This window comes from Hippopotamus amphibius, chromosome 3 (assembly GCF_030028045.1).
Source record: "Hippopotamus amphibius kiboko isolate mHipAmp2 chromosome 3, mHipAmp2.hap2, whole genome shotgun sequence".
Classification (NCBI taxonomy): domain Eukaryota; kingdom Metazoa; phylum Chordata; class Mammalia; order Artiodactyla; family Hippopotamidae; genus Hippopotamus; species Hippopotamus amphibius.
The window spans coordinates 198077750-198104243 of record NC_080188.1 but is presented as its reverse complement, the minus strand read 5'-3'; the positions used below and the strand labels follow the sequence as shown (position 1 = coordinate 198104243).

At 63.4% G+C, this 26494-nt stretch overlaps 1 protein-coding gene across 1 annotated transcript in view; it reads left to right on the top strand.

The window, feature by feature from the left end:
• The window catches only part of CACNA1S (calcium voltage-gated channel subunit alpha1 S), a 54833-nt gene that overhangs the window by 15755 nt on the left and 12584 nt on the right, over positions 1-26494 (top strand). The window contains 24 exon segments of the mRNA XM_057727636.1: positions 106-258; positions 2409-2614; positions 3907-4010; positions 5613-5758; positions 6179-6260; positions 8068-8228; positions 9754-9979; positions 10772-10979; positions 11858-11978; positions 12305-12419; positions 13263-13356; positions 14032-14101; positions 16857-16989; positions 17575-17704; positions 18017-18076; positions 19314-19420; positions 19837-19924; positions 20177-20284; positions 22346-22398; positions 22630-22776; positions 23158-23359; positions 23719-23877; positions 24822-24932; positions 25698-25781. Of these exon segments, the coding sequence (XP_057583619.1) occupies positions 106-258; positions 2409-2614; positions 3907-4010; positions 5613-5758; positions 6179-6260; positions 8068-8228; positions 9754-9979; positions 10772-10979; positions 11858-11978; positions 12305-12419; positions 13263-13356; positions 14032-14101; positions 16857-16989; positions 17575-17704; positions 18017-18076; positions 19314-19420; positions 19837-19924; positions 20177-20284; positions 22346-22398; positions 22630-22776; positions 23158-23359; positions 23719-23877; positions 24822-24932; positions 25698-25781 (3068 nt within the window).

The following is a 26494-nucleotide window of genomic DNA, read 5'->3' as shown; positions in this document are numbered from 1 at the left end:
CGTGCCGGGCCCCCTCCCACCCGGGCGCCCCAGAGGCTCCCCGGGAGGGCCAGGAGGCGGAGAGGGACGCTGAGTGGCTCTTCTCCCCCCGCCCCGCCCCCGCAGGCCTGCAGGTGGTCCTCAACTCCATCTTCAAGGCCATGCTGCCCCTGTTCCACATCGCCCTGCTCGTGCTCTTCATGGTCACCATCTACGCCATCATTGGCCTGGAGCTCTTCAAGGGGAAGATGCACAAGACCTGCTACTTCGTGGGGACGGGTGAGCGTCCCAGCCGGGGAGTCGGGCGGGGCCGGGGACGTCTCGCGAGGGGGTCACCCGGCCGCGGAGGAGCCCCGGGGCGAGGGTGCCGCGTCCCACACCTGCTGGCCCTGGGGATGGGTTCCTCCTGGACAAGGGAGGAGGGAGGGAAAACAGCTCTGCCGGGGGTCAGGGGTCCGGGGGAGCAAGCCGGCAGGCAGGGGCCTGGGCAGAGCGCTCCCTGAAGCACCCCTGCCCCAGATGAGGCTGCTGTCCTGGGGCTTCTGGCCACTTGTGGACTGAGATGCAGCCTCAGGAGCCGCCCGAATTTCTGTCCCTACTTTCCTGGTCGCTGAAGTCTCTGCCTCGGTCCGGGGCCTGCAGAGTGGGGTCGGAATGGGACACGGAAAGCGACCCGGGGCCGGAGGGCCGGAGGGCCTGTGGTCAGAGATGATGAACTTGAGCTACGCCTTCTAAATCATCAGCTCTCAAACTATTTGCCCTCAGGTCCCCTTTGGGGGACTTCCCTGGAGGTCCCGGGGTTAAGACTCCGGGCCTTCACTGCCAAGGGCACACGTTCAATCCCTCGTCGGGGAACTAAGATCCTGCAAGCCGTGTGGCCAATAAACAAATTTAAAGATAAATAAAAAGGACCCCTTGCACGCCTCAAAATTATTGAGGGTCCCGAAGGGTTTTTGTTTATATAGATTTTGTCCCTTAACGTTTACAGTGTCGGAAATTAACACTGAGAAAAATATCATAGTATTAATTTATTAATTCGTTTTAAAACAACAGTAAGAGACCACTTACATTCTAACATAAATAATGTATCTTAATGAGAAATAACTATTTTCCCAAACCAAAACTGTCTGGTGAGAAGAGTGGTTCCGTTTTACATGTTCTCTGGCTCTGTTTACCGGCCCGGCTTAGTGGAAGCTGGCAAAGTTCTCCCGTCTACGGCATTCGGTCTGTTGTGACATCACACGTCACGTGGGGTCTGGAAAATGCCACCCAACATTCGTTTAAAGAATGAGAGCTGCGAGGGCACACAAAGCCTGGGCGTTTTTATGAAGGGACGGACCACCCTGCTGGGGCCCTGCTCCCGGGGGCAGCGTTCTGTGGGTCCTCAGCCTCCCTGGGCCGAGCGCCGCTCACATGGGCACTGCGGGGACCGGCCCCGGCACAAGACAGAGGTGACCTCTGTTAGGACAAGCCTCGAACGTGGCAGTGGAGGCCTGCAGAGACTCGGGACAACTCAGCTCCCACAGAGTTTTCGCTGGTCCCGTTCCTAGCCTGCCCCGTCTCTGCCTCCTCCTGCCCCCATAACAACCGCCATCCTCAGATAAGCATTATCAGGACAGACAGGAGCGGGCTGGAGGGGGCTTTCTAGCACAGCCTTCAAACCAGTTTCTGGGGTCTCGCCTCGTCTCTCATGAGTTCTCAACCAGCGCTGACCAGTAGCGCTCTAACACCCCTCTGGGATGGGGCTACCCGGCTTCATGGGGTCAGGGACCCCTCTCTGAGCTCAGGACCGTTCGTGCCCCCCGTCCCGTCTCCCGAGGATTGCGCCCCATGGTGGTTAAGGAGGGGCACGCGTGCTCTCACGAGCTGACCTCTCTGAGCACAGAAGGACGCCAAACCAGCCCAGGAGAGAAGGGGACCCGGGATGTCACTCGAACTGCAGCCCTTAGAGACATAAGAGCACCATTTAGGGGCTCCCTGATGCTAAGGCCCGCTGCAGACGCCCCCTGAGAGCAGACCCACCCCGAGGCCAGATGTCTGTCCAGCCCAGCCCAACACTGGGGCACCTCCCCATTTCTGCGTCCCAGACGGAGCCTTCAAGTCTGAGCGCGAGGCCCGCCCACTCCTCCACCCCGGCCAGGGCGCTGACTCCTTCTACAAAGCTCTGTGGGTACAAATGAGACATCCCATCTGCTCCCCAGGCTGTAGTGCACAGAAGCTGCGCCTCCCGGGAGGCCCTGGGCCTGAGCTGCTGTGTGCAAACGCCTGTGTCCCTGTCCGTACCCGTGTATCTGTATCCGTGTCCACCCCATGCCCTGGACCACGCCTCCCTGTGGTTTACACCACACTCTCCCAGCGGCCATGTTGAGACCCCAGCCCACCCCGTCGCTGCCCCTCCACCTGCGCTCACCACCCCTGCCCGCCTGCAGACATCGTGGCCACGGTGGAACACGAGAAGCCGTCGCCCTGCGCCCGCACCGGCTCGGGGCGCCCCTGCACCATCAATGGCAGTGAGTGCCGGGGCGGATGGCCAGGCCCCAACCACGGCATCACCCACTTCGACAACTTCGGCTTCTCCATGCTCACCGTGTACCAGTGCATCACCATGGAGGGCTGGACCGACGTCCTCTACTGGGTGAGTCTGGGCCCGAGCCCGACAGCCGTCCCCCAACCCGTGGGCTCTCCGGGAAGCGGGTGGGACCTGCCAGTCCCAGACTGGGGGTCCGCTGCTTCTCCTTGCCCCTCCCCACAGAGCCCTTCCAGGCCCCAGGGATGTGTCCCAGCATCCCTGGGGGAGGCTGAGGTACCACCTGTGTCCGCAGCCCCAGGAGGGAGTGAGGGATGGAAACCAGGAGCTCGGCAGGTTCTGGTCTCAACTCCTAACTTGTCCCTAAGCGTGGCTGTGCGTGCCTCATTCCGATGGCCTGGAATCTCAGGTTTCCTGAGGGAGGAACGGCCCTTCGAGTCTCTCTGCTCGCTGCTGGGCCAGATTGCTTTCCCGTAAAAGTACGACTGGATATCAGGTTCCTCGTCTGTAAAATAAAAATGCCGGCTCCATCGTACGGTAGTTACTGTGGTTCGCGGGGGAGTTGCCTGAGCCAGCACCGTGCAGGCACGTACTGAGTGCTGTGGAAGGTCTCGTGTTGGAGAAGCTTACTTATCTAGTGTGACAAGAGTTCAGTTGTGTTTCTGATTTGATCCCCCAACAATGGGAGCATTGATCCCATTTTCCGGATGAGGAAACCGAGGCTCAGAGAGGTTCGGTAACTTGGCCGCTGTTGGACCAGTGAGCGACAGGGGCGAGGATTGACCTGTCATCCGTCCGGCTCCAAGCCCGGAGCTCAGCCACAGGGTGACACTGCCTATGGGGGACAATTGTCAAACTGTCAAATGCTCTGCAAATATAAAGGATTCATGTGAGTAGCTCTCACGAGCTCAGACTGTGGGATCCAATGATCAAACGTTTGAAAGGACGTCACGCGTGTTGTTTCACCCGTGACCAGCCTGTGAGGAGCAGGCTCACGTCACCAGCCCCGGAGGCAGACGGGACGGTGCTCAGAGATGCTGGCGCCTCGTCCAGGGCCAGAGACGTGGCTCCTGACGGAGCCAGCCAAGTGCAGGCCCAGGCTTTTAGTGCTTCTTCTACTTTGAGAAATCTTAGCTGTAGAGAAGCCGACTGGAGGCGGCAGGCATGACAGGGTCACGCAGGGAGCCCAGCGGTTGGCGTGAGGAAGGGGTCAGTCCCGCCAGCCAGGCAGCCGTCAGCAAGGCCCCCATCCTAGGTCCTCAGGCTAGAAGAGGCTCCCTCTCTGGACCCAGTTGCCCTCTTTCCTTACCCCTGGGGTCGGGGGTGGTGAGTGGGCCGGCTTGGCAAGGGGGCTTAAGCCCTCATGCCGGGGATGAGACTCACATCTGCATCTGGACCAGGTCAATGACGCCATCGGGAACGAGTGGCCCTGGATCTACTTTGTCACCCTCATCCTGCTGGGCTCCTTCTTCATCCTCAACCTGGTGCTGGGCGTCCTGAGTGGGTAAGGGGCTCAAAGGGAGACGGGGGGGGGGGGAGGAGAGGTGAAGGGGGGAGGGGGAGGGGGGGAGGAGGGAGAGGACTTAGCACCCCCACTCATCCCTGGGTCCCCTTGAGCCAGGAGCGTGCTTCCCGTTAGCAAGGAAGAGAGCACATGCAGGCAGGAGCCCCTCTCCTTTTCACCTTTCTCCCTTCTCCTCAAGACTTCTCCCATCCTCGCATCCTTCTGTCCCTCTGCATGAAGCCCCCTGCCCCTGGAGGTGCATGGACTGAGGCTCAGCACTGAGCATGGCCTTCAGGCTGAGCACTCAGACTCTGGAGCGAGACGGCCCAAGTTTAAACCCCTGCACAACTGCTTGGCGGCTGTGTGACCTTTGCCTAATTACCTAACCTCTCTGGGCCTCAGGTCCACATCTGTCACGTAGGAATAATGTCAGTGCCTGTTTCACAGGGCTGTTGGGAGGATTAAATGAGTTAATACCTAGAAAGTACTTGGAATGGAGGCCAGCACGGCAGAAGCGCTAAGCACGCGCGGTCCTTATTAACGAGAGCTGTGCTCTCCGACGGCGCCACGCAGCCGCGGCGGGCAGCCTGCGAGGGGCCAGCAGCCCCCTTGCGTCTTGCCATCACCCAGCCCAGGAGCTTCCCTCCAGGCGTTCTGCACACACAATTCAGGGGTTCGCGGACTTGGATAGGAAGAACGTGCCTTTGTTTTCAATGACTCTAACTGAAATTTAGCGCTTCCTTTCATGAAGTGGTAACCGCTCTGCCCGTGACTTGTGGTCCCAGGAGGCATCCGTTGTCACATCACAGTTGTCGCAAATATTACTACTTGGACATTATGACGGTTGTTAGACCTGCAACCAAGTCCTGCCAGCGAGTGATGTGATAAAGAAGCATATATATTACTTTATCACCCCTTGCTTATATTTCAACAACGACGTTTCAACCTCACGGGTTGCTTTGTCATGCCACGGCTTCATTTTGAGCTTTTTACAACGCTGTTCTGAGCAGGGACCCACAGTTTTCACGGGACCGCCAAGGGGCCAGGGCACAAAATGGTCAAGACCCCTCCCGGACGCTGCCCCGGGCAGCGCTGAGGGCGGAGGCGGTGCGCGCAGCCCCCGGGCCTCCACTCAGCCCTCAGAGCCCCGGGAGGACCCGGCTGGCTTCCCGCCCCCCCTGCTCCGGCCGAGGCTGCCTCTGCCGCTCTGAGCCCTCGGGTCCTTCCTTCCAGTGCTGCCGCCAGGCTTCTTCCCGGCCCAGGAGCTCTCCCCGGGGCCTCGGGTCCGCAGCCCGAAGGGTCGGGACAGCCCGGAAGACCGGAGGGTCCGCAGCAGTTCTGATAGGGCCGCGGACGGCGGAGGCACTAAGCCCTGTGTCCATGGTCACCCAAGACGAGGGCGGAGAGATGAGACGGGAGGAGAAGAAGGAACGAGGGAGGGGGCCCTTGAGGGCGGGGCTGGTGAGAGGGACGAGGGCTGCCCCCAGACCCCCGGCAGCCCTGGGCCAGGGCGAGGGGCACAGGACGCGTTCCCCGGCCCCGGCCCCGGCAGCTCCATCCTCCCCTCCGCGTGCTTCCTCCCGCTCCCCCGCTCCACTGCAGGGAATTCACCAAGGAGCGGGAGAAGGCCAAGTCCAGGGGAACCTTCCAGAAGCTGCGGGAGAAGCAGCAGCTGGACGAGGACCTCCGGGGCTACCTGAGCTGGATCACGCAGGGCGAGGTCATGGACGTGGACGACCTGCGAGAAGGTTGGCGCTGCAGGCCGTGGTCAGCGCCCCCCAGGCAGGGCTGTCCTGGCGGTTGGCTTCCACGGGGGCACCTCCCCACCGGACCCCCAGCAGTCCCGCGGGCCCATCGAGCAGGAACGGCATGGCCACTTTGCAGATGAGAAAACCTGGCCCCTAGAGGGCGAGCCTGACACCTCGAGGTGGAGGCGGCCAGGTGTGCCCAGGCCCTCCCTGGGCAAAAAGTGCCAAAGTACCGCGCTGCCCTCGGTAACCCGCCCTCCCCGCGGACGTGGGCTCTCTGGGGCTCAGGAAAGTGCATAGGGGGGAGTCCATGCCCACCCAGGGTCTCTGTCACAGGTTTCCCCAGTCAGTGGGCCCTTTCCAGGTGTGTCCAGCCCAGAGGGGCCCAGGAGCCTGGCCAACGTCCCTGTCTGTCCCCAGGGAAGCTGGCTTCGGATGAAGGCGGCTCTGACACGGAGAGCCTGTATGAAATCGCGGGCTTGAACAAAGTCATCCAGTTTGTGTGAGTATCTGCCCAGCCCCGGGTCCTCCCAGCCCCCAGCTCCCTGAGACACGGCGTCAGACCCTAGTCACCCTCCCCGGGTGGCTTTTGGGTCACGTTCCCTTCGTGCAGAGGGCACTAAGCAGACCACCTATTTGCACACCACACACGGAAGAAGCTGGGAGCCGGTGGGGTAGTGTGTCCTGGAAACCTCTGCTCCGGGAGGAAACGGGGGGCACCCGTGAGCGTGGTGATGACATGGGGGGCGGGGGCTGGAGACGAGCCTGGAAGCTCTGGCACCTTTGTCTCAAGCCGCCTCCTCTTCCAAATTCACACATGATGGTGATCTTGAAAGACCCAACAATAGAGAAATACATCAAAGAAAAGAGGAAGGTCCTCGCTGCCCTTCAGAGAGGTAACCATGGTAACAGTTACATGTGTATCCCTCTGAAGCCTCGTCTGCACGTCCATCTCTCTTACGCTCACACACACACCCAGGTGTTTGGGGCTTTGTTTTCACTTTTTCCATGACGGGGGTTCTCATATTAACCACTGTCACCTCAGAACCAACGCCCAGCACACAGCAGGGCTCGTTGCATAAGTGAATACGATCCCCACGTATACTGGGAGCTGACATTTTACATTTAGCATTCTCTATCAAGGGCAACTTTATGTACACACAGATGTGTTTTTAAAGACTCTTCTCTTAGAGCAGTTTCAGATTCACAGCAAAACTGAGCAGAAGATGCAGAGAGATCCTAGCCACCCCTGCCCGGCCCGTGTCCAGCACCGCCCCCCCGACCTCCACCAGGTGGTGCATCTGCTACAGCTCATGAGCCCTCACGGACACAGCAGCATCACCCCAGGGGCGTCACCCCAGGGACACTGTCCACACTGGGGCTCCCTCATGCTGGACGCTCTGTGCGTTTGGACAGATGTATACGTACCCACCGTTGTAGCATCACAGAGTATTTTCGCTGCCCTGAGAACGCTCTGTTTCTGCCTGTTCACACCCCACCTGCCACCCTGGCAACCGAGCACGGATCTTCCTGTCTTCACGGTCTTGCCTTTCCCAGAACGTCATTTAGTTGGACTCACACAGTGTGTGGGCTTCTCAGATCAGCTTCCTTCGCTTAGTGATGCGCGTTTACGGTCCTTCCACATCTCTGCAAGCTGGGATAGCACGCACACCATCTTTTGATGTATCTTTGAATGTAAAATATTCCACAGTGTCAGTATATCGTAGTCTGTTTATTTAATCTGTCCCGTTTGGGGCAATACAAGCAGTGCCACCGGGAACGGTCGGGCGTAAGGGTGACCCTTTCTGCCGGCAGATCCCCAGAAGCGGGCTGGCAGGGTCAAAGGGCGTGCAGACTGTAAAGCTTGGAAAACGCGGCACAAAGGTCACTCTGATGGTGGAGGTGCTCTTCCTACACACCCTCCCCAGCACCAGACATGACCGATTTGCTGAAGAACTGCCCTTATGACGGGCAACGCGGGGCATCCCAGTGTTGCTTTAGCTAAGATGGAACCGTGTGGAACGCTCTCCGCGCCGGGCCCTGCACTAAGCACGGCGCCCGCGCTGTCGCTAATTCCCTCCACGGTCAGCATCCTCACCGACCTCCCCTGAAAGGTGGAGACATTTGCTGTAAGAGGCAAGATGTGCCATCTGTCTGTCTCCGCGGCTCACAGCCTTGGCTCCTCTCGTGTGGCTGGAGGAGGGAGTAGGTGGGGAGACACGGTGTGGCCGGAGGGGCCTGACGGTGGCCCAGGGGAGCGGCGCTGGAGTAACCCAGCCGTGGCCCCACCCTCCCTGCCCCCTCCTCAGCCGGCACTGGAGGCAGTGGAACCGCGTCTTCCGCTGGAAGTGCCACGACGCGGTGAAGTCCAGGGTCTTCTACTGGCTGGTCATCCTGGTCGTTGCCCTCAACACCCTGTCGATCGCCTCGGAGCACCACCGCCAGCCTCTTTGGTTGACCCACCTGCAAGGTGAGACGTGGCCGGTGGCCGAGGCCAACGGCGCCTCAGGTTTTGCAGAAGAGGCCGGTGAGGCATTGACACTGTTTTCTAGAAATTCTAGGCAGCGGCACTCTTCTGCTCATGGCATTACCAGGGGCAGTAACAGCAGCGCTTTGGGGACCCTCCAGGTGCTCGCCAGGTGTCCGGGCAAATGATCACACATGTACATACTGGACATACACGTGACCAGTAATTGAGCACCTTGTGCGTCCAAGTTCAAGTTCTATTGCAGAAGCAGCGATCTTTGACCCGCTACCTATTGCATACATACTCTATGCCAGGCTTAGAAAAGAACGCAGGGGACACGGAGAAGGGATGGCCGGCAGCATTGTTTCCTATCTCCTTCCCGGAGGAAAAGACAATTTCCTCTTCTAGCTACTTTCCTCCTTTTACCTCGTTTATCGTTTGAAACACAGCGTCTCCCTGCTGCCCACCTCCCCTCCTCTGGAGCCCCCTCTTCTAACCTTATATTTACCTCCATCACTGCCCTCCCTGTACAGACCTGACATCACTTATCAGTATCTGTCCCTCTGGCTCAGGAAGCTGCTTGAGGTCTTTTTTTTTTAATTAATTAATTAATTTATTTATTTATTTATTTATTTATTTTATTGGCTGTGTTGGGTCTTTTTTTGCTGTGCGCAGGCTTTCTTTAGTTGCGGCGAGTGGGGGCTACTCTTCGTTGTGGTGCGCGGGCTCCTCATTGCTGTGGCTTCTCTTGTTGCGGAGCACAGGCTCTAGGCTCATGGGCTTCAGTAGTTGCAGCACATGGGCTCAATAGTTGTGGTGCACGGGCTTCGTGGCTCCGCGGCATGTGGGATCTTCCTGGAGCAGGGATCGAACCCGTGTCCCCTGCATTGACAGGCGGATTCTTAAGCACTGCGCCACCTAGAGAGCCCTCCTTGTGGTCGTAGAAGACATCACCAGAGCCCCAGAGGACAGTGTGTACTCACGTGCACAGCTCAAGTCCAGCACCCCGGGGGGTGGTAGGGGTGCATCTGCAGAGGGAGTGCAGGAGAAATCCAGAAGGATGTGGTGTCCTGGAAGCCCAGAGAAGACAATGTTTGAAAAAGCAAGAGGGGATTCCCTGGTGGCCCAGCGGTTAGGACTCTGCACTTCCACTGCAGTAGGCATGGGTTCAATCCCTGGTCAGGGAACTAAGATCCCCAAAGTTAAAAAAAAAAAAAAAGCAAGAGGCTGGTGAACAGTGCCCATGCTTCTGGGAGGTCAGGGAAATGGCGTTAAAATGCCCATGGGTTGACCGGTGGAGGGAGGAGGGTGGACCTGCTGGGTACAGTGTGGTTGAGCGTCTTAGAAATCTAGATCATGTTCCTTCCACGGGGAAGAGTCACCAGGTTTTACTGTATCTGGAGGGCAGGAAAGGGACGATGGCCTGGAAACAACGCAGGGAGGGTGCCCAGGGTGGACGGCTTGGCCGAGGCGGCACCGGGCAGGAAAGCGGCGCGAGCTCTGCCCCCCCGCCCCCCGCCCCCCGCAGATGTCGCCAACCGGGTGCTGCTGGCGCTGTTCACGGTGGAGATGCTGATGAAGATGTACGGGCTGGGCCTGCGCCAGTACTTCATGTCCGTCTTCAACCGCTTCGACTGCTTCGTGGTGTGCAGCGGCCTGCTGGAGATCCTGCTGGTGGAGGCGGGCGCCATGACGCCCCTCGGCATCTCCGTGCTGCGCTGCGTCCGCCTGCTGCGCATCTTCAAGGTCACCAAGTGAGCGCCCCCGCCCGCCCCGCCGGTCCCGCCCAGAGTCTCCGCCCACCTGCCCGCCCGCCCCGCCGGTCCCGCCCAGAGTCTCCGCCCACCTGCCCGCCCGCCCCGCCGGTCCCGTCCAGAGTCTCCGCCCACCTGCCCGCCCGCCCCGCCGGTCCCGCCCAGAGTCTCCGCCCACCTGCCCGCCCGCCCCGCCGGTCCCGCCCAGGGCTCCGCCCACCTGCCCCCGCCCGCCCCGCCGGTCCCGTCCAGAGCCTCCGCCCACCTGCCCGCCCGCCCCCCTGGTCCGGCCCAGAGTCTCCGCGGGAGAAAGCCCTTCCCCTCCACCTCGGGCCTCTCCTGCCTTCTTACCTCTGCCCTCTGCCGTTGTCTATGGCGGGAAGGAGGGGGCATGGAAAAGAGGGAGGAAAGGGGAAAAGAAGAGACTGGGAGAGGGAAGGAGGAAAGGAAGATGGGAGGGGAGGAGGAGAAGGGGGGGAGGAAGGAGAGCAGAGAAGGGGGGTGCGGGAAGGCTGTCTGGGCCGGGGCTGTGCTGGGCGCAGGGGCACGGGGGCGGGGGCACAGGGAGGAGGGGTCCTCACCCCCATGGGGTTCAGGGTCTAGTGGTGGCACCAGAAGTTAAACGGCCGTCCCACTAACAGAATGAAATGACAGAGATCCGAGCTCCAGTGCAGGAAGGGTGGCGTGTAGCCCGAATCCAGGCAGCCCTGCCCGCACGGGCCCCCGGCCCCCGGCCTCCCCCCCGCCGCCCCGACCGCAGGGACCCCGGTGGGGGCCGCCCCTCTCCTCCAGGTACTGGACGTCTCTGAGCAACCTGGTGGCGTCCCTGCTCAACTCCATCCGCTCCATCGCCTCCCTGCTGCTGCTCCTCTTCCTCTTCATCGCCACCTTCGCCCTGCTGGGCATGCAGCTCTTTGGGGGCAGGTACGACTTCGAGGACACCGAGGTGCGGCGCAGCAACTTCGACAACTTCCCGCAGGCCATCATCAGTGTCTTCCAGGTAGGCTAAAGCCCGCCGCCGGCCCTTCCAGATGCGGCATCACCTCCTCCAGGAAGCCTTCCCTGATCCAGCGTCCCCCTGCGGGCCCGCATGCCCTCCAGGCAATGGTGGCCTGTCTGTCTCCTCCACGTTGTGGAGGCTGGGCGCTGTGCCCAGTGTGTCCTATTTGTCTTTGTCCCTTTGCCCAGCAGAGCGCTGGCCCACAGTAGGGTGGCAGCTAATGAGTGAAGGAGTCGGGTGGGCGGGGAGGTTTCTCTCCCAGGTGCTGCTAGACTCTCTGAGCACGAGGTCAGACAAGGTGGGCTCTCCCTCCCCAAGGCTGCGAAAGCCCCAGAGGAGCACAAACCTCTTCCCGCCACGGGGATGTGGCTCGGCCACCGCTCACTAAAGCCACGGCCTCCGGAACAGGCTGCCTGAGCGCAGAGCAGACACGCGCTCCCCTCGGTCGGGCCGGTACCCAGGGGACACCGCCTCGGTATTGCCAGCAGGAAGGGCGGCGTGACAACCGGCCCGCCCTACACACGCGTCACCCTCGTTCCTCCAGTCACCCCACTGGCGGCTCAGGCATCCTGCCTTTCAAGGCACCTGACTTCACACTCTTTCTGGGGGCTGGAAAGGCAGGGGGTCCAGTGGGGGCAGCACAGCGAAGCCTGAGCCTTAGGAACAGAGCTCCTGAAGGCCTTGATCCCACAGTCAAGCTCCTTGGCTCCAAAGAGCCAACACTAGGGTCTTCTATCCCCGGAAGCTTTCACCCTGGGCCGTGGATGAAGAGAGGACAGGCCTGGGGGCAGCGTCGGAAGGGGCCTCTCGGACAACGCAGTCCCCACAGAAGACCCTGGCGTCCCCCCGTGTCGCCCACCCTCCCGCTCCCCCTCCAGGTGCTGACGGGGGAGGACTGGAACTCCGTGATGTACGACGGGATCATGGCCTACGGCGGCCCGTCCTACCCCGGGGTGCTCGTCTGCATCTATTTCATCATCCTGTTCGTCTGCGGCAACTGTATCCCCGCCCCCTGGACGCAGGGCGCAGAGAAGAGCCTGGGCAGGGGGCTTGGGCTTAAAGCGGGGGTCAAGGTGGCCAGGCCCTCTGCTGGGGGGGCTCACGGGGGTGGGGAGGTGGGGCACGGCAGGTAGCAGTGCGGGTATAGCTGTAGCACAGGAGGAGGTTAGAGAACCACAGGGTGACCGGCGACAGGTGGGAGGAATTCGTCCCAGAAAGACGGGGAGCCTGGAGCAAGGGCGGGGGGCGGGGACGGGGCAGGTCCTGCCAAGTCCACCCCGGAGGCGTCCGTCCCCACCGCCCGAGCTCCTTAGCGGCCACCCCAGACATCCTCCTCAACGTCTTCCTGGCCATCGCCGTGGACAACCTGGCGGAGGCGGAGAGCCTGACCTCCGCCCAGAAGGCCAAGGCTGAGGAGCGGAGGCGCAGGAAGATGTCCAAGTGAGTGGGGTGCGCCCAGCGGGAGGGACTGGCAGGGCCCGGCCCAGCCCTGGGCAGGAGGCGCCCCGGGGCCTGGGGAGCAGGGGCCACGCCACGGGGACGGCGCCCCAGGGCCACGGCTGAGTCTCTGCGGTGTCCTGGGGCAAGTCAGGGCACAGGAGGGCCGAGCCGGGCAGGCCGGGCCGCCCCCGGTGAGGGGTCTGGGAGCCCTCCCGCCAGCCCTGCGACTGAGTCCCCGGCGTCGTGGAGGGAGCCCCTTCCTCTGCTGAGCCGGGCACCTGTGGGTCTGCCCTTTGACCCTCTGCGGCCTGGGCCCTCCCGTGGGATAGGAGCAGGACGGGTCTTCTAGACAGTGTTTCCCAAACTCTAGGTGCGAAGGGGGAGCTTGTGAAATGCTGGCTCGGATTCAGGGGGTCAGGGGTCAGGGGTCAGGGGTGGGGGCAGGCTTGCACTTCCGACAAGCCCCCCGGTCAGGAGCTGCACGGAGGGGCTCTAGACGCAGGCCTGCTTCCCCCGGTGCCCGCGGGGGGGGCGGGAAGGCGCCCGCTCCCGCTCCTGGTGGAGGCAGGACGGGAGAGGACGGGAGCGAGAGCCGCGCGGGAGCCCCCGTCTCGGAGCACACCCGCCCCGCGCTGTGCACCGGGTGCAGAGCCACCCCGCCCGGCCGCCCGCCGAGCCCTGGCCCCGCGCGCGGCTGACGCGGAGCCTGCCCGGCCGGCGCTGCCCCTCCCCCCACGGAGCCGCCCCCACCCCACCCCCGGCCCGTGGGCGGGGTCCGCCGAGGGTCTCCCCGAACCTCCCAGCTGGGCCTCCACGTTGGGCTGTCTTGGTTTTCCAACGCAGGGGGCTCCCAGAGAAGTCAGAGGAGGAGAAGTCGATGGTGGCCAAGAAGCTGGAGCAGAAACCCAAGGGAGAAGGCATCCCCACCACGGCCAAGGTGAGCCCGTCGGGGGTGGCGGCGCTCTCAGGAGCCGCACGGGGAGGGGCCTCTGGAAGTCCCCCGTTCGCCTGGTGCCTCAGGGTGCTGGGGGTCCGGGGAGGCGGGAGAGGGGCTGTCTGCCTGGGGAGCAGCCGGCTGAGGACACCAGCCAGCCGAGGGCAGCTCTGTCACGGGGAACCCTCTGTACTGAGGACACAGACACCCCAATCCAGACACCAGACTTCCTCTGAGTCGCAGCTCCCCGCCCCAGGCAGGGTGTCCCTCCCCGTTCCAGCGAGCGGCCCAGGCCGGCCTCCCCCACCTCTAGCCCTGCCCGCCTTTCCCAGCCCGGCTCTGCTCTGCCTTCCTGGAGCCGGAGGCAGAGCTCAGAGGGGCGGGCGCCGGACGCCAGAGCAGGTCCCAGCCTGGGGACTCCGCCCTCTTCTCCAGAGCTAAGCGGGGGCGCGGCGCTCAGGCTCAGACAGGCAGGGGTCCCGGGAGCTCGGGCAGCCTGCCTCACCTTTCCGGGCCTGGCTTCCCCTTTGTAAGACGGGCGTCACCCTGATAGCACCCGCCCCGCAGGCCGTAGGGAGGCTTAGGTGAGCGGACACCTACGTGGCCCTCCAGCCAGTCGTGTTCAGTCGGTGGGAACCACAGCTCTGGTTTTCACCTTCATGGTGTTTCTTCCTCCAGCTGAAGATCGATGAGTTTGAATCCAACGTCAACGAGGTGAAGGACCCCTACCCGTCGGCCGACTTCCCAGGTGAGAGTCCCGGGAGCGGGGCAGGTGTGCGGGGGTGACACCCCCAGGGACGAACTCTCCCTCGTGGGTCCGCTACCCGGACCCGTCCACAAGACCGTCAGGACGCGGACATCCCTTCTGTACCTCGTTTTGCAAAGGAGCCGTGGCCAGCCTGTCTCTCCCTACCATACACACAGCGGGAAGATGCACACATCCCCTGCTCCATTAATTCGGCCAGTAATTACTGAGTGCCGGCTGCGTGCTTCGGGGCTGAGGACTCCGTTTTCAAGGAGCCCAGAGACCCGTGGCCCCGCCGGCCGCACAGAGTAGCTCACGGTGCGTGGCGGGGGGCGGGGTGCTGCCACCTGTGCGGTGCAGGAGCGGGCAGCCCGCACACCGTCAGCATCCCCGCAGGGCACAGTGAGGAGGAAAAGCCACGTGACGGAGACAAGGCGCGGGGCGGGAGGCGTCACACGCGCCTCGTCGGTGCAAACAGCCTGTGGCTGCAGCAGACCCCTCCTCCTCGGTGCCAGGGAGGGAACGCTGGGAGGGAGCACCCAGGCTGGCAAAGGCTAGAAGGCCGCCCGGGAGAGCCTGGTGCCCCAGAGCTCTCGGTCTCTCCGCTCGCTCCCGGGTCCTTCCCACCCTGGTGGCTGGTGCGGTGTCCCGTCTGTTTGTGGAATCGGCTGGTTGGCATCTGTTTGCGCCCGTGACTCGAAGCTGCAGGAGGATCTCCTGTGCTCCAAACGGCGGTGTGTGGCACCAGACAGGCCATCGATCCACAGAGTGAAGGTTTATCATCGGATATTGAAAGTAGCTTCCTCTGCTCTACAGTAGCACCTGGTTGTTTACCTGTTCTGTGTATAAAAACTTACATCTGCTAACCGCAACCTCCCTCTCCATCCTTCCCCCAGCCCCCGCTCCTTGGCAACTACCAGGCTGTTCTCTGTGCCCAAGTCTGTTTCCATTTCATAGCTAGGTTCACTTGTGTCATACTTTAGATCCCACATACAAGTGACATCACGTGGTGTGTGTCTTTCTCTGTCTGACTCACTTCACTTCGTGTGACCATCTCTAGTTGCATCCATGCTGCTGCGAATGGCATTATTTTGTTCTTTTTAATGGCTGAGTAGTAGTCCATTATATATGTGCGTGTATGTGTGTGTGTGTGTGTGTGTGTATATATATGCCACATCTTTATCCGTTCTTCAATATCCTGTGATAAACCATAACGGGAAAGAATATAAAAAAAGAATGTGTGTGTGTGTGTGTGTGTATATATATATATACATACGTATGTATAACTGAATCACTGTGCTGTACAGCAGAAATTAGCATACATTGTAAATCAACTATACTTCAATAAAAATATTAAAACTGAAAAAAGCCATATAGAAATCCACAAGAAGAAGAAGAGGAAGGAGGAGGAAGAGGAGAGGGAGAAGAAGAAGAAGGAGAAGAAGGAGAAGAAGAAGGGGAAGAAGGAGAGGGAGAAGGAGGAGAAAGAGAAGGACGAAATGCAAGGATTTTGCAAAGTAAAGTGTAGGGAGGATGGAGCTGGTGTAGAGAAGACTAAGGATATTTCTTCAAATATCTGCCAGAAAGGAACATTTGGGTTTTGGAATAATTCAACCTGATCTGCTTCATCTAACAATCTTCTCTAGTAGATGGGAGTGGCCGCCACGCAGATAGGAGAGGCTGAGCCAGGAAGCCTGAGGTCCGGGGCGGGGGGGCAGGGCTGGCAAGAAGGGGGAGGGTGGGGGGAGGGGCTGGGGGTGGGCTGTGGAGGAGCTCTTACCCAGGGGGCTGAATGGGTTTATCTTGCTTCTTTCCAAAGATAATTTGAAATGGCTGACAATGAAAGAAGCACGCAGTGACATTAACACTGTGGGCGTGGACAGAAAAAATAAGAATTAAGGCTTAAAAAGGAAGCAAATATGCGAGTTCTGTGATTAAGCACAAAATGCGTCTCCGGGGCCCTTGGTGGCCGGGGCCAGGCGAGGAAGAAACGGGGTCTCTGGGGCAGACCCTGCACAGGCCGCTGCGATGCAGAGAGCCGGAGGGCCCTGCCAGGGGCCAGCGGAGGAGACGGCTGTGGGGCGAGGCGCCCACGGGACGGGCCCCGACTTTCCAGAGTGCCCCCGGTCTCATCGCTGGCGCGCTGCCCCCCCGGAGCCGAGGGCTCGGCGAAGGAGCCCGAGGGACCCTCTGCCTGCCTCTCCCCCTCCCACCCCGCGACAGCCTGGAAGACCAAGAGTACTGACTTCTTTCCATGCTGGAAGTTCCTCCCTGAGTGCTGGGTTTTGGAACCCGACCCCAGGAGAGACGCTTGGAGTCCGTTGATCTCGACGGGCCTCCTGCCCCCACCACTGTCCCGAGCCGGGGGGCTGACACTCAGGAGGGACGGAGGCCCCGCTGGCGTGTGAGTCAGGGGCAGAGCCGGGCCCAGCACGCCAGCCTCGTGCAAAGCAGGGCCCCCCCGGACCCCCCGCGTATAAGCATTCCAGGTGGCGCGTCCAGCCCCGAGACGGGAGATGCCACGGCGAGGCTCGCGGACCTTGCTCCTGGCCCCACTTCCGGGAGGTCCTGAGCCTGGCCGTTGTCTGGACAGCTCGGCGCCGGGTGCTGCGGGCAAGGGCGGCGCCTGGCTGACTCTGCTGGTCCCTCGTGCCCGCCCTGCCCGCTGGCTCCGGGGGCTCAGGGCTGGGTTCAGGGCCCAGGAGCCAGGGAGCGGTGAGCGTGGAAAGGCGTCCCAGGCTCTCTCTCCGCCCCACAGGGGATGATGAGGAAGACGAGCCCGAGATCCCAGTAAGCCCCCGACCACGTCCGCTGGCGGAGCTGCAGCTGAAGGAGAAGGCCGTGCCCATTCCAGACGCCAGCGCCTTCTTCATCTTCAGCCCCACCAACAAGTGCGTGGCCCCTTGGCGGCGGGGCAGGGGGGTTGCTGGGCTGCTTCCTGCTCTGAGAAGACCCCCTCTCCCTGGGCCTACAATTACACTGTGAGAAAGCCATTCCTTTAGCGTAAGATCTCATGCCCTGTTTAAAGGGCTAGTGTCTCTGGGAGAAGCAATGCTTTAAGCCTTATCAGTTACTTACACCTAAGAGGGATCACATGTATTGGTTCCTTTCCGAGGGCAATTTTAGGCAGGACTAGGGGATGAGAGCCAGGCGGAGCTGTCGTTCTCACGGGCTTCACAATTTTACACCTTCAGCATACAGACCGTAGTCCCCATGGGGTTTCAGCTGTCGGCCTCAGGGGTGCAGATGGGCCTGTCGGCTGGTTTGCTGGGAAGGCCAGGGCACGGGGTGCAGTGTTGGGGGTGGGCTTGTGGGGGGATGGGGCTGGGGCTGCAGGGACAGACGGTGGGGCAGGGCCCCTCGTGGCCAGCCAGAGGCCACCCGGCTGCCGGCTGCCGGCTGTCCTTCGCCTCAGACCCGGGAGGGGGGATCTGGGCACAGGCAGGTAAGGCCCCTGACCCTCCCCCGCCCCGCAGGGTCCGCGTCCTGTGTCACCGCATCGTCAACGCCACCTGGTTCACCAACTTCATCCTGCTCTTCATCCTGCTCAGCAGTGCCGCGCTGGCCGCCGAGGACCCCATCCGGGCAGTGTCCGTGAGGAACCAGGTGACGGTGGCCGGCTCCGCGGCCCTCCCCACTCCAGCCTCAGCCAGCCACGCGCCTCATCCTGATGCCCAGAGTCCAGCCGTCGCCTCTGTGTGGCTGCAGGCATCCGAGTGGCTTAGAGTTTAATCCTTAGGGGCCAAGACGGCCCAGCTCACTCCTGTGAACAGGGATGTCACAGCATGGGGCCTAGACAGACTCTGTTGCTGGGTTTTAGCAGTGATGGGGGTGGGGGTGGGGGTGGGGCTGCTGACGAAGACAAGGGTGCTGTCACTGCTCTGCTCCTCCTCTCACCCACCTCTGCCCTGTCACCAGATCCTGGGGTATTTTGACATCGCGTTCACCTCTGTCTTCACCGTGGAGATTGTCCTCAAGGTGAGGGACGGCTGTGAGGCAGACCTCCTGGCCGAGGGGCATCTCCAGGCCAGGCACCAGACCTGCTGTGGCTTCTGCTCCCTCGGGGGCTGGGTTGCAGGGAGGAGGGAAAAGCAAGAAGGCGGCGGAGAGCAGCAGGGAGAGGCTCACAGGACCCAGGAGACGACGGTCTCAGCTCCCGAGCCGGCGTGAGCGGGCGAGCAGGCAGGGGGGCGGTGCAGAGGCACGAGGTACCGTCAGCCTGCAGCCCGTGGGGCTCTCCGCCGAGCGCCGTGCGTGTCTCTGAAGCCGTGGGCACGTTCTTCCACCGTCAAGGCACAGCTTGCCTCGGCTTGGACCTGGGAGCTGTGATCCGTTCCCGGACTTTTGCTACCAGCCACGGAAAGGCCTCCCCCAGGATCCCAGGGAATCAGCCGCGGCCCTGGGCGGGTTTCTGGCAGCTCCGCCCTCTCACGGCCCTCCCACCCCCGTCCGCGGCACACGGCCCCCCCATTCCCAAGGCGGACACACTGGGTTCACACCATCAAGGGGTGGGGGGGGAGGGGGCGGGTCTGGAGGCAGAGGCGTCCCATCTGTGACTGGGACCCGGAGCCCCAGCCTTCACCTCCACGAATCAGGAGGGAAGAGGGGAGCCGTGCAGAGGGAGCAGGCCCAGAGCAGGCTGCAGGATGAAGTGAGGACAGTCCCTTCTTTCAGGGCCCCAGTTATTAAAGGAATTGATCAGAGGGAGATGGTGGCTTCCCTGAGGTCCAGGAGGACTTCCTGGAGGTGGTGACGTTAGAGTTAGGCCTTGAAATTGCACAGGACTTCATTAGAGAGAGAGCAGGGACCGTCCAGGAGGACGAAGCAGAGGCAAATGCATTGTACAGCCGTGACTGGGACGTGCTCAGAGAGGAGAAAGCGGCCCCTCTGGGTTGGGATATAGCACGTGTGTGGGGGTGGGGGGTGTGTGGGCAAGGTCTTCAGTCCTTGAGGAGCTGTTCAGCCTGACCCACCCATGCCTAGGATGCTTTCCAGGGAGGAGGAGGAGGAGGACGTGTATCCTTCTGCAGAGCACAGGGCAGGGCACCCCCCTGTGGCTCTGTAAGGAAGGAGACCCGGGCTCCCTTGGTCTCGCTGCCCATGCGAGGTCCCTGTGCTCCCAGAACCGGGCGCAGAGGACAGGGCAATGCCCTGAGAACCCAGCAAGGAGTGTCCCCAGGCTCCTCCGCACCTAGGATGCCGCCTCTCTCCCCAGATGACCGCCTACGGGGCCTTCCTGCACAAGGGCTCCTTCTGCCGCAACTACTTCAACATCCTGGACCTGGTGGTGGTGGCCGTGTCCCTGATCTCCATGGGACTCGAGTGAGCGGGGCAGCCTGGGGCCCCAGCGTGGGAGCCCGCCCGCCGTCGGTGGGTGGGCCCCGAGCCGCCAGGGGAGGGCCTCTCAGGGCCACTGGCTGGAGTGGGGGGTCCCTTGGGTCGTCCCCAACCAGACTGAAGGGACAGGGCTGGGTGGGCAGAGTGTGTGCTGGAGACCGCGAGGGGGTGTGGAGAGGAGGAGGCAGCCCCCAGGCCCCACGGGGAGCACGGCCCTGCGCGCAGAGGGCTCCAGTCTGATGGGAGAGGCAGGGTCTGCCGGCAGCCCCGGAGGAAACCAGCCGGGGTGGGGGGGGGGGAGGCCCCTCTGTCCTGGGGCGGAGCTTAAGGAAGCCGGGGGAGACGGGTGCGGGGGCGGAGAGCGGGGGGGCGGGTGCAGGGCTGAGCAGGCCGTCCCCCAGGTCCAGCACCATCTCCGTGGTGAAAATCCTGAGGGTGCTCAGGGTGCTCCGACCGCTCCGGGCCATCAACAGGGCCAAAGGGCTGAAGGTGAGAGGGGCCGCGGGACCCTGGGGAGGGCGGGGCTGCCCGGCCGGGTCCCGGCCCAGCCCAGACAGTGCTGGGCCCGCGCCAGCGCCTGTGCGCAGTGGGGGTGGAGGCGTGGCTGCGCCCCCCGAGCCCTCCCCGGCCCCCAGCAAGCCGGGAGGCAGCTGGGCTTGCGCCGCGCGCGGGGGCCCCGGGCCGGGCGGGGCGGCGGGGGCGGGGAGCGGTGCCGACGGGCCCGCGTCCCCGCGTCCCCAGCACGTGGTGCAGTGCGTGTTCGTGGCCATCCGCACCATCGGGAACATCGTGCTGGTCACCACGCTCCTGCAGTTCATGTTCGCCTGCATCGGCGTCCAGCTCTTCAAGGTGAGCCCCCACCCCGCCTCCCTCCCCAGCTCCGGGGCCCGCTCCCGGGCCGAGGCAACTGCCGGTCCGTTTCCCCCCAAGCAAGGGGAGCCCCGGACGGTGAGGCAGATGTTCTGAACGCACAGGGGTGAGGCCAAGCCCTGAGAGGCCGCGCTCGGTTCCCTGTGATGCCCCCCCCGGCCCCAGGGCTCTGCGGGCCAGTGCTGGCTCTCCAGGAGGAAGGCCCCCACCTGCCGGGCCTGGCAGCACCCCCCGCCCCATCCTCTCCACCCGCTCCGGGCCGGGGCCAGGCCTGTCTAATACACGCCCACCCCGGCCGCTGCACCCTGTGCACCGCCCGGCGTGTCCACTGGGAGCTCCTGCAGGTGGGAGTCCATCGTTTCTCGTCTTGAAGCTGCCCCCCTTTCTGTTCTCACTTTCCTGGGAGAACCTGGGAATCAGTCCAACAGGCCGTCTTCTCCCTCGGAACTGAGCTCTGGATGCCTCTGGCTCTTAGATCACCTGCAGGACACAGACACGGACACCTGAGGACACCACCCACACGCATGACCCTTCCTTCCATGACCCTCTGCTCCCGCTCCCACAGCACCAGCTTTTCAATCACAAGGACATAACCTCGGTCATTCTTAGACATGCAGTTGGCATCCCCTTACCATCAATCATTCATTCAACAAACATTTACCGAGCATTTCCTCGCATCCCAGCCTCTGCTAGGGCTTGAGGGGCCATGGAGCAAACCCCACAGGGCCCTCCCCATGGGCAGGGGCAGACTTTGGGGAAAGCCAGCAGGGTGGGGCTCCCAGAGGACCTTTGGGGTCCAGGTCCTGTGGGTCTCTGTCCTGGAGGGGCGGGAGGGGCGTCTGGACTGAGGCAGCTTAGCCTCCAAACCTAGTGCTCACAGTGGTCTGTGCTCGGCCCTAGCCCCCATCTCCAGGCTCCACCTCTTCAGCCTGGGGGCCCTGGGACCCCCTGAGCGCAGCACCTCTGCACGACTCATCCTCGCCCCGGCACCCGTCCAGGCCCCCAAGACTCGCTCCCCCAGGGAATGAGTGAGCAAGTGGCCCCCCACCCCCAACACCTTCTGTGTGCGCGTCTCTTATCAACAGACCCCCAGTTCCCGCCCAGATCACGGCCGGACACCGGGTCCAGGCGGCACTTACATCCCACACGTAATGCGCTCGTCACGTGCCTCCGTGTTATATCTGCCTTCCCCACTAGACTGGGTGTCTGGTTTCAGGTGCCCAGAAACCTGCCCAGCGGCAGCTGTGTCCTCTCCCCCAGTGTCCCCTGCCTCACATTCACCCTCTGCTCAGTGACATCAGGGGGAGGTGGTGGGGACGGCAAGAGCCTGCGGTGATGGGGTGGCCGTGCCTTCAGCTGCTGCTGTGTCCCTGGCCCAGGCATCTCCCTCTCCCAGCCTTCGAAGGACCCGGACCAGCATCTACGGGCGCAAACTTAATTTAGCCACCGTCAGACCTAGCAATCAACTCCTTTTGTTGAAACAAAATCTTCTGTGGGCGCCCAATACGTGATGTAGATCAAGGGAGACTGCCCAGGCTGCAGACAGCAGGGGGGATCCCAGAGCCCCCTACTCAGCCTTGGGGGCGAGTGTCCTGGGACCCCTGCTCCGTTCTGAGATAAGATGTGTCATCTGGGCCCAGCTGGGCTCCGTCCCTGCAGCCACCCCAGGGCCGGAGGAGGAAAGTGGGGGAGGTGGGGCAAACCCTCCTCTTGCTCTGTGAGGGGGAGACCCAGCAGTGGGGGCAGGGACAGAGGCCCCTGAGCGGGGAGCAGAGGCCAAGCCGCGCCCGTGTTTTCCTTCCTCGGGCCCAGCCTGGGGAGCTCAGCAAAGCTCGCCATCCGAGGAGCTGGCTCCCGGCCTCGCAGCTGTCCGCCTGGCGGGGAGCCCCAGGGTGGCTGAGGGAACTACCCTGGGGCCCTGCCCCCATGGCTAGACCACCCTCCAAAAGGAAGACCCAGGCCCTGCCTTCCCTCCTCCCCTCCACCCCATCTTTCAATCCTGTTTCCATGACAACCGGTCTCCCTCCCTACGGGATGCAGGGGAAGTTCTTCCGCTGCAATGACTTGTCCAAGATGACGGAGGAGGAGTGCAGGTGTGCGGGGGGTGGGGGTGGGGGGGTCCTCGTGCGGGGGCAGGCTGTTCCTTCCTCCGGGGGAACGGGGGACCCTGAGCCCCTCAGTCTCACAGAAGCCCCCTCCTTGGGTGACCTTGGGGAAGGTCCCCGGTCCATACCCGCCCTGCTCCCTCATACTCACCGCCCGGGGCCTGGAGGACGTGGGGGGACAGGAGTGCCCAGTGCGGTGACCAGGCCTCCCTGCTGCAGGGGCTATTACTACGTGTACAAGGACGGGGACCCCACGCAGATAGGGCTGCGTCCCCGCCAGTGGACACACAATGACTTCCACTTCGACAACGTGCTCTCGGCCATGATGTCACTCTTCACCGTGTCCACCTTCGAGGGATGGCCTGAGTGAGTGAGGGCGGGGCCTGGCAACACGGCCGCCCACCCCCCTGCACTGCGGCGGGCGCGCCGGGCGTTCAGCGGCCACAGCGGCTCTCGCCGAGCGCGCACAGCGCTGGCGTGCTCACCGCTCCCGCCACACACAGCCTGGCCAGGGCTCACCGGGCGGGGGCCTCTCTGCCCGAGTGACTGGGGGAGCCGGGGCACCCCGTGGGGGGTGGAAGACAGGCCCCTTCCGCCCGCCCCAGCCCTTCCGGGCGGCGTCCTCGCGTCTCCCCCACCGTGGGAGCGTCCAGAAGGGCCCCTGGCGCCCCACGGCGTGGGGCGGGGGGGAGGGGTCCGAGCCCGCCCCGCCCGGCCTGGCTCCGCCTCACCGCCCCGCCCCCCCAGGCTGCTGTACAAGGCCGTGGACTCCCACGAGGAGGACAGGGGCCCCGTGCACAACGCGCGCATGGAGGTGGCCGTCTTCTTCATCGCCTACATCATCCTCATCGCCTTCTTCATGATGAACATCTTCGTGGGCTTCGTCATCGTCACCTTCCAGGAGCAGGGCGAGACCGAGTACAAGAACTGCGAGCTGGACAAGAACCAGGTGCCGGGCCCCCGCTCCGGGCCCCCGCCGGCCGGGCCGAGGCTCGGGCCAGGCAAAGGGTGGGGGCGGGGGCGGCGGTCCCAGACCCCCCGGGGGACGCCCAGAGCCACCCGCCCCGTCTCCCGCCTGGCGCGCCACGCGTCCTCGGCTGGGGTCTCCCGCGGACCCGGCGTGATGCCCAGAGCCCCCGGGCAGGGCTCCGCGGGAACCGCGGCCCCCAGGCGCCCCGCCCCTGCACAGCCCGGCGGCGGCCCTGGGCCGGGGCTGCCCTCCGCCTTCCGGTGCGGGGCCCCTGCGGCCCGCGGGCGCGGGGAGAGGCAGGGCGCCGCGCGCTGACCCGCCGCCGTGTCGTGCCCCAGCGCCAGTGCGTGCAGTACGCCCTGAAGGCCCGCCCCCTGAGGTGCTACATCCCCAAAAACCCGTACCAGTACCAGGTGTGGTACGTCGTCACCTCCTCCCACTTCGAGTACCTGATGTTCGCCCTCATCATGCTCAACACCGTCTGCCTGGGCATGCAGGTAACCCCCCCCCCCCGGGACCGGGCCCCGAGCAGCGCCCCGGCCGGGCCTGGCAGGGCGGGGCGGCGGGAGGCACGAAGGGCTCTCCTTCTGTTCTCGCGAACCTGGGTGGTGCAGGTGGTTGGAATGTCGGCTCCAGGCCCAAGCAAAGTGGGCGCAGTATTCACGGAACAGGTGTCGCTGCGGAGACGGGCACGCTTCACAGACCGGTCACAACCGGCAGCCTCGTTACCAGCCTTAATTAAGCATCCCACCCCTGCCGCCCCGCGTAAATAGAGGCGCACCAAGGCGCCCTGGCCCTGGAGCCCCAGACACTCCCAGCGACACAACCACTGGTCCCGGGGTGGGGAGGTCTGGACAGGGAGTCACGGAGCCGGGGGCCCTGAGCAGACAGGGGCTCAGGAGCCACGCAGAGTCCAGCAGCCCTGCCGGGGGGCGAGGCCAGCGCCTTCCACCGCCTGGGAAGGTTCTGCGGAAGAAGTGGGGTTTCGTCAACTTTCTTTTAGAAAGGGTGAGAGGGTGGTGGCAGATGTCACAAGGACGTACGTCTCGGGAGGGTCACGAGAGGCTCGAGGGGCTGAAGGCGTTGCTTCCGGCTGCTCTGTGTGCCCGGGTGGCTCGCGGGCACAGCTGCCTGCTGACCTCAGGTGCCACCTGCAGGTGGTGGCGGTCCCAACCCAGACGTCTTCCTCCCCGGCCCTGCACCCAAGCAGCTCAGGGGGGCCGGTCACAGAGCCCTGCTGGGGGGCCTCCCGGGACTGGGGTCGGGCCCCCGCCTCTTCCCCCATGGGCCCTTCGAGGCTGTTGCTAGAGCAGGCTCCTCGTTTTCTGAGATGAAAGGAAGGTGGGCAGGGGGCCCGGGGAGAAGGCGGGGCTCTGGGAGGGCTTCCCGCAGGGTGGAGAGCCAGCCCCAGCCCCTCCCTGTGTCCCCCCCGGCCCCCCAGCACTACAACCAGTCAGAGCAGATGAACCACATCTCAGACATCCTCAACGTGGCCTTCACCATCATCTTCACGCTGGAGATGATCCTCAAGCTCATGGCCTTCAAGGCCAGGGTGAGTCCTGGGCACGGGAGCAGCTGTGGCCCAGGGCGGGCCCGCCTGCGGGGCCCCACAGCCTCAGCCCACAGGACGTCCTCCCTCTGCCGCTTCTGCTCCTAACGGGCTCAGCCCCGGGGCCGGCACACCGCTCAGGCGGCCCGGACTGGCCGGCAGGACTAGATGCGATGCATTCCCCACCCCTTCTTTGAGGCTGCCATGTGACCCCACCTGCCCGTAAGCCTCTGAGAGCAGCCCCAGGGCCAGGAGCCCCCTGCTGTGTCCTCAGTTCCAAGTCCACCCGCCGCATGTCAGGTCTGCTTACAAGCCCCAGACTGGACTGGGCTTCAAGGTGCGGTGGGGGGGCTTCCCTGTGTGGACCAGGACCCCAGATCCTGAGTTCCCAGGCACGCGGCCCTCACCTTGGACCACTTTATGCTCTGGAAGCGGGGGAGTCAAGGGGAGGGATGTGGGGATGGGTGGGGCCCTGGGGCACCCGTGAGAAGTGGCATCACGGCCACCCCGCCTGGCCCTGCAGTTGTGCATCCCTCGGACAGGGACCGCGGCCCTCTGCTGGCCACTGAGCCCCTTCCCGAAAGCTCACCCAGGGACCCCTCCTCAGGGCTATTTTGGGGACCCCAGCCCCTCCCCCAGCTCACCGCGGCCCCTCCCCCGGGGCTATTTTGGGGACCACGTCCCTCCCACTGCTCAGCGCGGCCCCTCCCCCGGGGCTATTTTGGGGACCCCGGCCCCTCCCTCTGCTCACCCCGGCCCCTCCCCCAGGGCTATTTTGGGGACCCCTGGAACGTGTTCGACTTCCTGATTGTCGTCGGCAGCATCATTGACGTCATCCTCAGCGAGATCGATGTGAGTACCCGGCGGGCGGAGCCATTGCTGGGGTGCGGCTGAGGCCACAGACCCTTGTAGGGTACCCGACGCGTGTGCAGCCAGGCACCCCCAGGGCTGCAGGTTACAAATCCTGCTGCACAGACAGACACCGCGGGTTCCAGGCACAATGAGTGCGCCAGGCGGCCCCCTGGCAAGGGCCACAGTGGAAGGGAGAGATCCTCTCTGGGCGGGGTGGTCAGGGAAGGCTTCATGGAGGAGGCGCCATCTGAGGGGGTCCTGCAGGAGAGGGTGACAGGAGGTGGCGAGGGGAGCACAGCAGGGCTGCTGCAGGAGGGGTGCAGGAGGGAGAGGAATAAACAGAAGGTTGGGGTGCGCAGAGAGGTCTGGTTAGTAGAAGCACACAAGTGTGCGGAGGGGAGAGGTACAGCTGGAGAGGCGGGGGGGCTTGAACCTCGTGTAGCCGGCAGTGGGGGCCGTTGGAGGTCTTCGACCAGGGCAGAGGAAGGATTAAAGCTACACCTGTAAACAGTTAACCTGGAGGTGAAGGGCTGGAGGTGAGAGCAGCTACAAGCCGCGGTACAGCCAGGGAGGCAGCCGTTCACTCCTCAGATACTGAGTGCCTGCCACGTGGGCCGGAGACACAGCAACCAACAAGGCGGGGGTGCAGACTGTAAAAATAAACCTACACGTGGCGGGTGTGACCAGTCCACGGGGGGAGGAAAAGCCAAGCA